General features: G+C 42.4%; 1 protein-coding gene across 1 annotated transcript in view; it reads left to right on the top strand.

The window, feature by feature from the left end:
* The window catches only part of FAM83A (family with sequence similarity 83 member A), a 59,977-nt gene extending 48,682 nt beyond the window's left edge, over positions 1-11,295 (top strand). Inside the window, exon 4 of the mRNA XM_075582255.1 lies at positions 9,151-11,295. Within this exon, the coding sequence (XP_075438370.1) occupies positions 9,151-9,703 (553 nt within the window). The 3' untranslated portion in view covers positions 9,704-11,295. The remainder of the gene's footprint in view (positions 1-9,150) is intronic.
* Positions 11,296-14,057: the final 2,762 nt, after the last annotated feature.

Genomic DNA, 14,057 nt, shown 5'->3' with positions numbered 1-14,057 from the left:
AGTCCTCAAGACACCGCAACAGGTCAGGCTTTAAGGATATCCTTGCTTCAGCACAGGGGGCTCAATCAGTGGCTCAGTTGAAGAACCTGCTTCAGCACAGGTGGCTTAATCAATGGCTCAGTCTTTGAGTGAGCCACTGAGTGAGTCACCTGTGCTGAAGCAGGGATATCCTGAAAACCTAACCTGTTGGGGGGAGGGGGGTGATTGGGATTAATGACTGGTGTTGAGAACCCCTGCCCTAACCTGTCACTGAGTATTGGGACTCTGGCTGTTTTTTCCTGGTACCCCTCTAAGTATACTTCTCTCGTTTTCCATTCTTTAATATTTACCTCTTATGTAATTACATACTAAGATCTTGGTTTGTTCCTATCTTTTTACCATTTAGACTTTTAACAAATTATATCTTGACTAATTACATTGGTGCCTTTACATAAATAATAATATAATTTTAAGGTTTGTCTTCAAGCGTGGCATGCATATTGTTTGTTTTCTGGGAAGCACCCCAAACATGATCTACTGCCATAATTAAGAAACATTTCTGCCGTAGAGACATACTTCTGAGACACGCCAGACCACACACAGGCATTGCTAAAAAAATCTTAAATGAAAAGTGGTTTTGGAAAAAAAGTTTTTTTTGTTATGCTACAATATTATCTTTAAGTGTGCATGCAATGTCATGTACAGGTATATAATGTGTAACCCTGTTCACTTAATGTAACTATGTATTTGTAACTATGTATTTGTCATCATAACTCTGTGCCCAGGACATACTTGATAACGAGAGGTAACTCTCAATGTATTACTTCCTGGTAAAACATTTTATAAATAAATAAATAACACAATATGTTACGATATGTACCTAATCTGAATTATAATGTCAAAGTGATATCACCGGTGACGTTCTATTATCCCCTTGGGTGAAAAATGAATGTCGAAAAATCCAGATTTATGAAGGAAAAAACTCTTGTTGCTTTCAATAGGTTTCCTTTCATTTAAATATGGTAAATATCCATTTTTGCAGTGGTTTTACTGGTTTTACTCCAGTTTTGCAGCGAGTACACTTTAGTAAATAGACCCCTTTCATGCATAACCTTCTTGGGAATCCACTGTATGTATCAAGGCAAAAGTGGAGTCATTCTGGGGACAGAAAACAGCACAAAGAAAAAAAAATCCTATTGATTTGAATGGGACTTTTTTCTATGATATGTATGGTGCAGTTTCCCCCTCCCCCAGAAATAATCTACTTTTGCCTTGATGCATAATATATGCCTCACGGTTCCCAGTTGCAAAACTAGGACAAAACTGTAGCAAACAAAACGGCACCATATTTATCAAAGCAAAAAATCCCAATGTTTCCATATCCCCCATTAAGTGATATCTCTTCCCCAATGCAAAGCTGAACTAAAGGGGTTATGTATCATAGGGGGGTTATGTGTGAAAGTCTCCCAGCTGCAAAACAAGAGCCTTAAAACAGCACAATATTTATCAGCGTGAGTATGAGAACACTCCTTGCTCACCTGCTAGTTGATAGTAACTATATTTGAGGTGCAAAACAGGAATATACAATGGATATCAAACAGGAATATACAATAGTTATCAAAGCAAAACAATGTTGTCACTTTTTGAGGTTGACCATATCTCAGGTTTTGATTCAAAGTTAGGAGTTTGTGAAGTTCAGATTGCGATCCTGTGAACCTGCTCCCTATTACTTACAGCCCATGGGATTTTCCTGATGAATAAATCTGGTGCCGTGTTTTTGTACCAGTTTGGCTCTGGTTTTGCAGAGGGGACACTGATCCAGGACATGACTCCCATTATCGTGCCCTGAGCAAGCAGTGCCTGCTGCTGTGTTTGTTTGTTTTTTTGGGCATGGTCTTGATTGTGCACAAATGTGTAGGAAGAGGGTGATGGGGTGGTGAGAAAATGAGGGCGATACCCTCAGAATCAAGGTGTATTGACAGATGTGTTAACAAATTCAGTTGAGTCCAATATAGAAATGTGCTGAGAATAAATGGGCAAAGCTGAAAACAACAGGTATCTCAAAGGAGGAACATGGTGTATTTCTGGATTAAAGTAAATGTTGTATGAGCTATATGATCATATATGTTTTAAAATATATAGCACTGACATTATATTTGGTGCTGTACATATAACTGGACAAGTATAACGAGCATTTGACGTATACTGATGTACTTACCGCTCACCTAATAGTCTTAGTTATTTCCGAAAGTATACCTGGTGCATAAGTGAATATAATACCTATATATACACACAAAATGGATGGAAGATAGAAGAAAGATCCTACACCCAAAAGAATCCCTTTTGCATTGCACTCATGGAGGGTGGGTAAATAAGGGGATAACGTTATCCAGGGTCCAAATAATGCCTTAAACCCATTCTACTCAATAGGAGACCATAGAAATAAAATAATACATTTTTATTAATATCAAATATGGGACACAGGGTGTGAGGATATATATACAAAAAGTGTTTAAAATCGTGGTGGTGGTGCTGTACTGGGGATGGGGAGTACTCAGTATGTGATAAAGGCAAGTTTTGAACCACAATGAGTTAATAATCCCTGAGTATAAATATCCCTCCACAGATAATAGCAGTTCAGAGTATTGGTATGGAATGACATAAAATGCACATTAGATAAATGTATCCATGTATGTAGTGGTTGTATCATTGACAATATTCATTGTTGAAAGAAAGCATTCACAAATGGCAACAGTGTCTCTAGTTCAGATACAGGATACTGACTGACAGGGAGTGTTTTGTGGCCAAGGTAGACGCGCCATGGGGGGGGGGGCGTGTCTAGGGGCGTGTCTGTGACATCACAGAGCTGGTTCGCCTTCATTGGGCGAACCGCTCAGGTGACCTGCCCGTCCCACCGAGGAATCAGATTGGACTGATTTTACGCGCACCGCGCGCCACCTCCTGCTGTCGCACGCGCGGTCTATGGGCGCGATCAATGCTTTAAGCAATGTGATCGCACTGCGCGCCTCCCCGCCGTCTTCGCCAGCATGGACGCCACCTTAAACCAAGAGACTGGGTGGTATAGAGTATAAAAGTAATTAATACATTTTTAAAATGTATTTCTCGCAATCCTACCTACTTAATGGATTTTGTATTTTTTCGTAATGCGCCACGAGGCTGTATATCAGGCAGACGGGGTTGAAGCAACTGCCCATTCTGCACTTTTTTTTTGACCACTACTTTGTTTTATTTATGACTTCAAAGAACCGCTGCGTTTTCACTGGCGAAAGGGTACTCCCACTTTTGTATTTATAGGAAATTGACCTTTTCCCCGGCTTAGTGGACCTTTTACTGATACTTTGTCTCAGTGTGTTTTTTTTTTTGTTTTTAGCTGCAGTGATTTACAACTTCTACCAGTACAGAAAACATGTTTTCCTGGCAATAATTCTTATTTATTACAAGAAAATTGGAGAAGATTATAGGCTCCTGTGCCAGGTTTGGGTGTAGTCTTCTACAGTTTAGCATAGTTATCCATTGAAATGTTGTAAAACTCAACTAATATTTGAGCTTAATAAATAATACGTTAATTTAAACTTCAGTTTTACCGATGCTGGTTTTGTTCTATCTTTTGCATGGAATAATGAACAGGATGCTTCTATGCCTCTCACACATTCCATACATGTGCAAAATGTCCAACCATCCATACGAAGTATGTCATGAGATGAACAAAACCAAGGGATGTTCCCAGCACTCCAAATGTTAAAAAGAGTAACAGGAATAAGCCCAAATCAAAATGTTACTGATACAAATACTGCAAGCAAATCGACACAACACGTGTATATACCTGTAAGCGGACATGTGCAGAGGTACGCAAGGGAAACTGTTTTAAGGTGAAATTAAAATAAGGCTTTATTGTGCCTGTCGCTTTAAACACAGCAAAAAAAACAACATATGAGAAATAGTGAGCCAAACAAAACCTGCTCCACTTTGGCATATATGTATCCTTATATTCCAGCCCTTTTTAACAGGGTGGCTACCAAAGCTGTTCATCAGCCCAAGTCATATAGATATATATATATATAGACAACAGTCATTGGAAAATAAAGTCTTATCTGTTTGCTGGGTTGCTGCCTTTCCTCCGGATAATCAGCATCCAGGTTTAGAAGTCTTATTTGTCAGCTCCAGACATCTGTGTTCTCTCGGTCAGTCTCACCTGGGAGACTCAGGAACCTCTGCTCTGTTTCCTAGTTCAGCTCACATGTGAGCTAAGGAGTCTCACTTCCTGTCTCAGGCTTTTTCTAACACCTCTAATCAACCAGGTGCTGGTCAATTAACCAGCACACTGCTGGATTAGAGGCAAGTTTTCTGAACAGGGTAAGTCCCCTGTTACAATACCCTATATCAGACGCAAGACAAAGCTGCACCCTCAATGTCAAAGTATATAGAAACAAAGCAGTATATAATACTGGGTGGGAAATGAATGGTGTAACAAACACTGCAATGATCTATGGATGCAAACGATGCTCCTAATAGGGAATAAGTTAGCTTTTTGGTCTGGACATTTTTTTTATCTGCTTATATTTAAATGTGGAATTTACTACCCATGGACACTAGGATAGCAGATACTGTAGATAGCTTTAAGGAAAGGTTAGATATCTTATTTTTTTTTGAGAAAGAAAGATATACAGGAATAGACCAAATAATTAAATATAGGAAGGATGTTGAACCATTGCCAATCTGATCACCGCCAGTCAGGAAGGAACTTCTTTTCCCTCTTATGAGACATCATTGGATAATGTTTCACTGGAGATTTTTGTTAGTCTTCCTTTGGATCAATATGCTGTTAATACAAATATAGGATGAGTATCTCCATCGTCTACATTTATCAGGTAGAACTCGATAGATATGCCTTTTTTTTAACCTCATCTATTATGTATCAGAGATGTTCTTAGTTTACAAATATATGGATCACAAATGAAACTTGAAGATACAGGACCTGTATACCATTGGCAGTTTTCCCATTAGGCCCGGGCCTAAAGTGGCGACATTTGGGATCGGCAAAAATGTCTGCCCCCATTTGCATTTTCGCACCCTCGGCCTATCGGACCTAATGGGAAGGGGCTTACTTACCTGTGCCGGCCGCCTCCGTTCTGCCACCTTGCTTCTTCAAAATCGAGCGTCAAATTACCCAGCGGACGTCACAAACGACATCACATGGCGTCTCGTTGACATGGCAACAAATTATGCCATGGCGTCGCGTTACCATGGTAACGCAATGCCGTGCGATATCACGCTGGTGATGTCCGCGGCGTCATTTGGCGCTGGATTCTGAAGGGGAAGCAGGGCGTCAGACACAGGTTAAGGCTACACTTATAGTGCCGGCGACGCGACAGTGACGTCAGGCTGCGGTCGCTGGAAAAATCAAATTGAGATGACTTCCAAGCCCTCGCTCCGTCGCGTTGCACTTACTATAAGCGCATGTGACGGTGGCAATGCATTTGTTTTGACGCAACGTTGCAGTGGATTTCCAGTGTAGGCATAATTTAATACACAATTCATAAGACACCATGATGTTGCAGTATGTGTGCCCACATGTTTTACAGAATTCCATTGAATATTAACTATAAAATGTAATTATTCAGCCCCCAAAGTTTGATAGTTTTTGTATGAGAGAAAGATTGTCTTACATAATTGAGATTGAAAACAATTAACATAAGAGGTAACTAATGACAAACTGAAAGTGTTTATTATCTAAAGAAGTCTTAATACTCAGGAACACGTTGATGGATAGCATCAGAGAGACATATGTTGTCCCATATTACTGAACCAGTTTGTTGGATCTTATGCAGAAAATCAGTGTGAAAGTTTGCAAGTTCCTTTCTCATCTTGTAGCTGTTGGCTTGAAAAAGCCTCTTCCATCACTCGCTTGTAAGTTTAGTTTGTTCCCAGTCTCAGGGAAAATAGTTAGCCACTGATGCCACCACCAACAGGGAACCAAAGCATTAACAGATTAAGGAATTGCTGAAGACATACTGTAATTACTTCAGGGGTCCACAGTTCAATTCTTGTTGCTTTGAAGGTCTAATTGTGGTGGATTTATGAATCCTACGCTCTAGTCCTCAGTATGTATAGTAGTATTCATGGGGGCCGGAACTAGGGATGCGGGCAGAGACACAGCAGCCCTCCTTGGGTTTAAACATTTATACATTATGGTAATGTATGTAAAGCCCCCCAGCCCAAAATATAGTTACTTCAAGCCTGGTAGTATCCAACAGGCCAAATGATACATTTGGAGGGTCAAGACCCATCCCATTTCATGAATGGACAGCGACATATTTGCTTTGTTTATGCTCGAGGGGCAAATGAATGCAAATGTCAAAGGAACCGTCGATAAGATTATCCCAACTCTTGTCATCTCTGTTGCTACTTGTTCATAATTACCAGTCACTGTCAGAAACGATTTAGTGATTATGATTACCTTCCCCTGCTGCTATTCAGGTACAGTAGCCTTTTCACTTAGCCGTGCCCCTTGGGAAATCATAATTGGGGGCTACTAGTATAGTCACATTCTTGATGCGCGCCTATGTTTTTTCTAACTTCTTTGTTCTTTTTCTTTTCTTGTTGCTCGAAAAAATTGCAAAGCAGTGCTAATAAAAATAAAACCACTGTGATCTGCCACATTTATAGGCAGTGGATCTCAACAGTGGTTTCTAAAGATTTTATGGATTGCTCTTGTCAGATACAAGCTACTCCCTTTTCCAAACTTCTAAGGTTTCCAGTCATTTGCTCTGTAGTTTATAAGGACCTGCTAGGACATGAACTCCTTGTCTGAAATATTGATGCTGTAAAATGATGTGTTGTATTACATTTCTAGCCTTTCATCTAACTGGACATGTTTTTATTGTTTTTTTTTTTTTTTTTTTATCATTCCCAGTGGTTTTGATGCATTTCTTTAATGGCTATTGCTCCTGTGTGAACTTATCAATAACAGACTGTCCACAGTTTCTACAGGAAGTGTGCTGTCTTTGATTTTCTAAAACGAGATATTGTTAGGAGCGGCTCAGTGAGTAAAGACACCGACTCTGTAAACAATGGCACTGAGTTTGAATCAGGGGAAACTGGTTTAATTCCCGGTGTCAGCTCCTTGTGACCTTGGGCAAGTCACTTTATCTCTCTGTCTCAGACACCAAAAACATTGATATACTCCGCTCCTAGGACCCTTAATATATATATATCGATATATATCTATATAATGCATGTAATCACCAGCAAGGTGATAAAAAAGACAGCACTCACCAGGTAAAGTCCAAATAAACTGTATTCAGAGTGTTCACACAATATATATATCCAATAAAGAATATCACTTGTGAGCACATTCACATGTCTTAGATAGGTCTGCAGCCCTGCCTTTCAACCATTATCACATCTAGAATACAGTGCTTCCACTGTAGTAAGGGATTCTGGGAAATGACATGCAAATGAGCACACTGTGTCACCTTTTGCAGGCACACATTGTTAGGTGACACATTCTGTGTTCATTTGAATGTCATTTCCCAGAATCCCTTGCTGCAGTGGGAGCACTGTATGCGAGGTGATAATGGTTGAAAGGCAGGGTTGCAGACCTGCCTAAGACATGTGAATGTACTCACAAGTGATATTCTTTATTGGCTATATGCTAACGTTGGAGGTTTTCTGTCGCCTTTTTCACCCACCATAACTTAAAATGTGTACGATATATTGCATACTGGTAAGTTTTATTTTTTTCTCACTTGTTCCAAAATTATCTTCAATTAGTATATTTGTGAAATGGGAACTCTTTGTAAGACTTTATTCAATGTTTACCTTTGTCTGAAATGATGCATGAATGGACTAAAGATGCAAGATGTTTAATACATTTCTTTAAAGCAGCAGTCTTGCGCTATGCATTATTATTATTATTTTTTTACAGATTTGTAGCAGGGGGTCTCCGGAGTGGAACTACGCTGATTTCAGCTCTGGGGACCTCCTGCTCCCCGAGACAATTACCGCCATATAGGGCCGGTATCTCCGCTCAGTTTAAATGTCCTGGTCACGTGCACCAATAGGAAGCCGGAAGGGATGACTTCTCGGCTTCCTATTGGCCCGCAGGAAGCGGGACTTTTAAATCACTGTATTGTGAACTCAGAAAGGGCTCCTATGGGCACCCCATACGGAGGTAACTATTTCGAGAAGCACGGGGTCCTCAGAGCTGAAATCAATGCGATTCAGCTCCGTCCACCCTGCTTCAAACCTATTAAAAATGGTATAGACACGAAGACTGCTCATTTAATATGCTATCACTGGTTGTCTTCCTGAGAAGTCTTCTCGGTGGTACCCATTACTGAAAGATGTTAGGAACATGATATTTTAAAATTTGGATGGTGTTTCTTTGTCGGAAATGCTCTGCCTACTTCCACACATTTCTAATTTACTGTATTATTGGGACCCAATTTGCTTATTGTTATGGTTGATTTGTGTTGTATATGGTTAATAGCCCATTTGTTGCACATTCTGGCAATAAGTCTTTTTCTTTGACAACTATATCAAATTGATATTGAAATAAAACAGGATCACGAGCCAGATAATATGAATTCATTCTTTCTCATCTGATGTTGAATGGTGCACGTGCCAAAGTCTTCTTCCTACTGCATCCTTTTGGTATTGTACTCTTGCACAGATCTTGTTACATGCAGTAGGCCACAGACTATAAAAGTCTTCATTTTTAACATTTGAAGCTTTCCTTTATGAAAATATATTAATTACCTCATATTTATAAAGTGATAATACTGTTTGTAAGCTGTTGTATGTACACATAATTTGCGGATCCATATTTCTTATCATATGTTGTTTTTTTAACTATGTTACCATCATTAACTGAAAAGATAAAGGGACAGAACAATAATTACCACTTAAGATTAGAAGTGTATATAGGACCCGAAAAATAGAAACATCGTTATTTTACACAAGAAGCACATAAGTGGCAAACTGAATTTATGGGTTAATGAATCTTTCAGTTGCTGTACATTTATAAGTCGTTTAAAATATATGTTGCTCGCCCTGCTGGATTGCCCATTTAAAATAACAGTTTTGTTTTATAATGTCATTTGTCACCAAAATAAATGATAACATGTATTCTCTTGTTCATTTTTCCAGCTTCACGTGGCTCTCGGGCCAAGTCCACAGAAACTTCCTGTCCAAGTTTTCTGGAGAGGTGGTAGAGCTGTTTGATGAAGAATTCAGGCACCTCTATGGGTCATCCAAGCCAGTGATGGGTTTAAAGTCTCCAGCTCCAATGGCCCCTGTTCTGACGAGGGAGAATAGTGGAGTGAGCAGCATGACTGACAGCAGCACTCAGGAAAGTGCCAACACCACCTCCGAGCCGCTCAGCAGCTCCTCAACCAACAGCGTCTCCCATGCCTCACAGCGCCCCAAGTCTCCCGTGTACACCACTCCAGTCCATACACCACTCCAAAGGATACATTCCTTCCATGGCTACACAGCCCTGAGGTCCCCCCCACCACAAACCAGCTACCAGCCCAGTTACCCAATAGCCCAATACCAAAGGACTTACACGCCTGAGTCACCAACATTCCTTTTCAACAACAATGTCAACATGTACAGGTCTTTCAGGAACAGGAGAGAAGACTTTAATAGTTCCAGATTTACTCAAGGCTGGAGGCCGTTTTCTAGACCTACGTTGTCTTGATTTCAAAACTAATGAGCCCTAATGCACGGGAACTGGTTTGCACGGAAAATATTTTTTTTTTAAATAACTCTGTTGATGAAATAAAAAGAGGCATAATATAAAATGCAAACATTTATAAACCACTCTTCTATGCAACATTTGTGGAGCCTTAGTGTTACAAACCGTAGTTTTGAATCATTATGCAATTAACAGCCTGTGGAGATGAATAATCATTTGTCTTACTGACTTTTGTTTTACCGACTTCTGTATCTTCTCCACCATGCAACAGCGCCAGTAAAGCATGTTTTTATCCATGCGCGCTGAAATTGGATGTTTTTTTACGATTTCACTGTATTGTGTGCTGTGTGCTTCTTGGTAGCATGGTAGTCAGCTGTAGTGTTACTGTCGCTCAAACTCCCTTAACCCCATCATCGCGCTCCAAAGTTTAATTGGCTCACACCAACAGTAAATCGTTTCGAGTGAGCGTTACATGGGAAAAAAAATGTATTAACCTTTATTTTTCATTTGGCTGTTTGTCAAATACAACAAGGGATCTTTGACTTCATAGGTAGATAGTTTTAGTGTGTAAATAGAAACAGAATCTACAACACAAAGGGGAATTGGAGTTTAGAATAATTAACAATGTATAGTCTACTCTCAGATATAGGGGAAGAGGTTGAAGAGGTTGGAATTTATGTAAGAATACAGGAATGTGGGAATATTAAAGCCGCGATCCGATGCATGTTTTAGAATTTTTTAGGTAGTCTGAACAAGTCTCTCATAGCAGAATTCAGCAGCGGATTGGAGGTGAAATGCGGCTCGGGGCCATTTCACTTACCTGCCGGCCCTCTTCCAGTGGCGTCATGTGATGTCACATGATGGCGCGTTGTCACGGTGACACCTTCGCATTGCCATTGCAATGCCGGCGTGCTGCCATGACAATGCGGCAATCAGTTTAATTGTTGTGGGGAAGAGCACGGGGCCTCTGCAAATGCGGGCCGATGCTGTGTGCCGCGCTGGCAGCACCGACCCACTGGGACAAGTCCGATCGGGCAATCCGCCCATGGCAAAATTGTACGATTTTTAGTTCCAGTTACACGATTCATTTTAAAATGACTATTACACTCCCTATTTTGGAGAATACAATAGCTGCAGGGAACGCCTCGATGGCGAGACAAAAAAAGCTGTGATGTCACATCATTGGGATTACGATGTCAATAGTTTCTATAGTTTGACCCTCGCAGCCTGTTCCACCCCGCGCCCCCCCCACCCCCCTTAACTTTTTTTTGTTGAAGAGGCACACAAAACGTTATGTTTCTTGTATTCCAGGGAGACCCCATAGCTACAAGTGGTGCAGTTCTGCTGCAGGAAACCCACTGGGTCACAATTTGTCTATACACGGGTGAGAAAATAGTTACTGGCTACTGGCTTCTCCAGCTACTGGCTGGAGAATAAAAAGTGATATAAAGTGTATATTTTGAAACAAGTATGTATATCTGTGTCATGATTGTAGATGCTGAGTTTGAAAAGTTTTTGATTATTATTGTTCTACGTCTCTATTTATTAAATTCTCCTAACCGCAGAACCAGGGAAAGGTAGTGGGGGGGGGGGGGGGGGGGGGGAACTGCATCAGATTTATAACAATCCCAACAATATCCAATTTTCCTTTCCTCTGACAAGTCTTATTTTGTTTGTTTGTTTTTTTGTTGTTGCTGTAATTTCACCCTTGTTTTGCAGCTGGGAGAGTCTGATAAATAGACCCCTATGATGAAACAAAATACACATAGGGCCATAATGATTAAGAGCTACTGTCCTCAGCTCACTGATGCCCCAGCAGGGACTGCCTGTCCCTTTAATCTATTATCACTATGCAGTGTAGAGGGACATGCTGTGATTGACGTATGGAAAGAGATGAGTGACTGGTCCTTATCAGGCTGGCTTGGCCACATTGTGCCCATTCTTTCACATTCACAAGTAGCTTTGTTAGTGCTTTTCCTTACTTCATTATGACAGGTTTTTCCACGTTCTGCAACTTTCCAAAAGTGTCACAGAACTATATATAGTACAGCAGCGGTTACCAACTCCAGACCTCGAGAACCCCTAACGGGTTTTAAGGATATCCCTGCAGTGGCTCGGTCCTTTTGACTGAACCACCTATGCTGAAGCAGGGATGTCCGTAAAGCCTGACTTGTTTGGAATTCTTGAGGACTGGAGCTGCGATAGAACAGCTCTGGTAGAGTAAAGTTCAATTCATCATGACCATCTCTAGCAGCGAAGGTGTAAAACATGGCGGTTGTGTGGAACATTTGACATTAGTGAGGGCATAGACACATTACTCATCTCATTCTCAAGAAGAGTCTTACCAACCTCTATAGCACACACTGCTGCCCAAACCAATTAGTCGTTGACTGAGTCGCCAGTGTTGAGGCTGGGATATCCTTAAAACCTGACTTGTTGGTGGCCCTTGAGGACTGGAGTTGGCCACTCCGGTACTATATATTGCTTTTGTTAGGGGCTTGTAAGAAATCCATACAGTATGTATATAAGAAAATCCAATAATGCACTGATCAGGGTCATGGGGTTATTAAAAATGTAGTAATATGTAACAGTAAATTAGAGCTAGACAGAGTACATTTAGCAAAAACTAGATCCTTTCACACATACACACCCCCCCCCCCCTTCCCTGCTAGTATTAATACTTTCTTCATCATTGTAGATATATACCTAATGAGCACAAGGCTACCTACGGCTCAGCACCACTTAGCAAATAATATGTCCCAAAGTCACTGCTGCAAACATTTGTAAAATGCAATCATTGGAGTCCAACATAGAACAGAATCACCGTAGTGGCCACTTGCAGGCACCTTTCACAGCACTTATTCCCTCACCTGCTGTCTCTGTAAATTCCCCATCAATCCTCTTAGATTGTAAGATCTTCAGGACACGAATTTCCTTTCCTATTATCTGATTTTGCTGCACTCATGGGCGTCCGCAGAAATGTTTTCAGGGGGGGGCATAATGTTAACTAGACAGAGAGAGAGAGTGGTTGTGGGGGGGGGGGGGGTGGGTGACTGACACTTTGACTGACTGACTCGTGTGTGACTGACACTTGGGTGACTGACTGACTGTGGGTTGGGGTCTGTATTCATTCACAGACAGACACAAACACACACCCTCCCTCTCTCAGACTCTCCCCCTCTCAGACTCTCCCCCTCTCAGACTCTCCCCCTCTCAAACTCTCAGACTCTCCGCCTCTCAGACTCTCCCTCTCCCTCTCAGACTCTCCCTCTCCCCCTCTCCCTCTCAGAACTCTCCCTTTCAGACTCTCCCTCTCCCTCTCAGACTCTCCCTCTCCCTCTCAGACTCTCCCTCTCAGACTCTCCCTCTCAGACTCTCCCTCTCCCTCTCAGACTCTCCCTCTCCCTCTCAGACTCTCCCTCTCCCCCTCTCAGACTCTCCCTTTCAGACTCTCCCTCTCCCTCTCAGACTCTCCCTCTCCCTCTCAGACTCTCCCTCTCAGACTCTCCCTCTCAGACTCTCCCTCTCCCTCTCAGGACTCTCCCTCTCAGACTCTCCCTCTCCCTCTCAGACTCTCCCTCTCAGACTCTCCCTCTCCCTCTCAGACTCTCCCCTCTCAGACTCTCCCTCTCAGACTCTCCCTCTCAGACTCTCCCTCTCCCTCTCAGACTCTCCCTCTCAGACTCTCCCTCTCCCTCTCAGACTCTCCCTCTCCCTCTCAGACTCTCCCTCTCAGACTCTCCCTCTCCCACTCTCCCTCTCCCTCTCAGACTCTCCCTCTCAGACTCTCCCTCTCAGACTCTCCCTCTCCCTCTCAGACTCTCCCTCTCAGACTCTCCCTCTCCCTCTCAGACTCTCCCTCTCAGACTCTCCCTCTCCCTCTCAGACTCTCCCTCTCAGACTCTCCCTCTCCCTCTCAGACTCTCCCTCAGACTCTCCCTCTCAGACTCTCCCTCTCCCTCTCAGACTCTCCCTCTCAGACTCTCCCTCTCCCACTCCCTCTCCCTCTCCGACTCTCCCTCTCCCTCTCCCTCTCAGACTCTCCCTCTCCCTCTCAGACTCTCCCTCTCCCTCTCAGACTCTCCCTCTCCCTCTCAGACTCTCCCTCTCCCTCTCAGACTCTCACTCTCCCTCTCAGACTCTCACTCTCCCTCTCAGACTCTCACTCTCCCTCTCAGACTCTCACTCTCCCTCTCAGACTCTCACTCTCCCTCTCAGACTCTCACTCTCCCTCTCAGACTCTCCCTCTCAGACTCTCACTCTCCCTCTCAGACTCTCACTCTCCCTCTCAGACTCTCACTCTCCCTCTCAGACTCTCACTCTCCCTCTCAGACTCTCACTCTCCCTCTCAGACTCT

Source organism: Ascaphus truei, chromosome 2 (genome assembly GCF_040206685.1).
Source record: "Ascaphus truei isolate aAscTru1 chromosome 2, aAscTru1.hap1, whole genome shotgun sequence".
Classification (NCBI taxonomy): domain Eukaryota; kingdom Metazoa; phylum Chordata; class Amphibia; order Anura; family Ascaphidae; genus Ascaphus; species Ascaphus truei.
The sequence above is the reverse complement of the archived record's forward strand: the minus strand, read 5'-3'. Positions and strand labels throughout refer to the sequence as shown.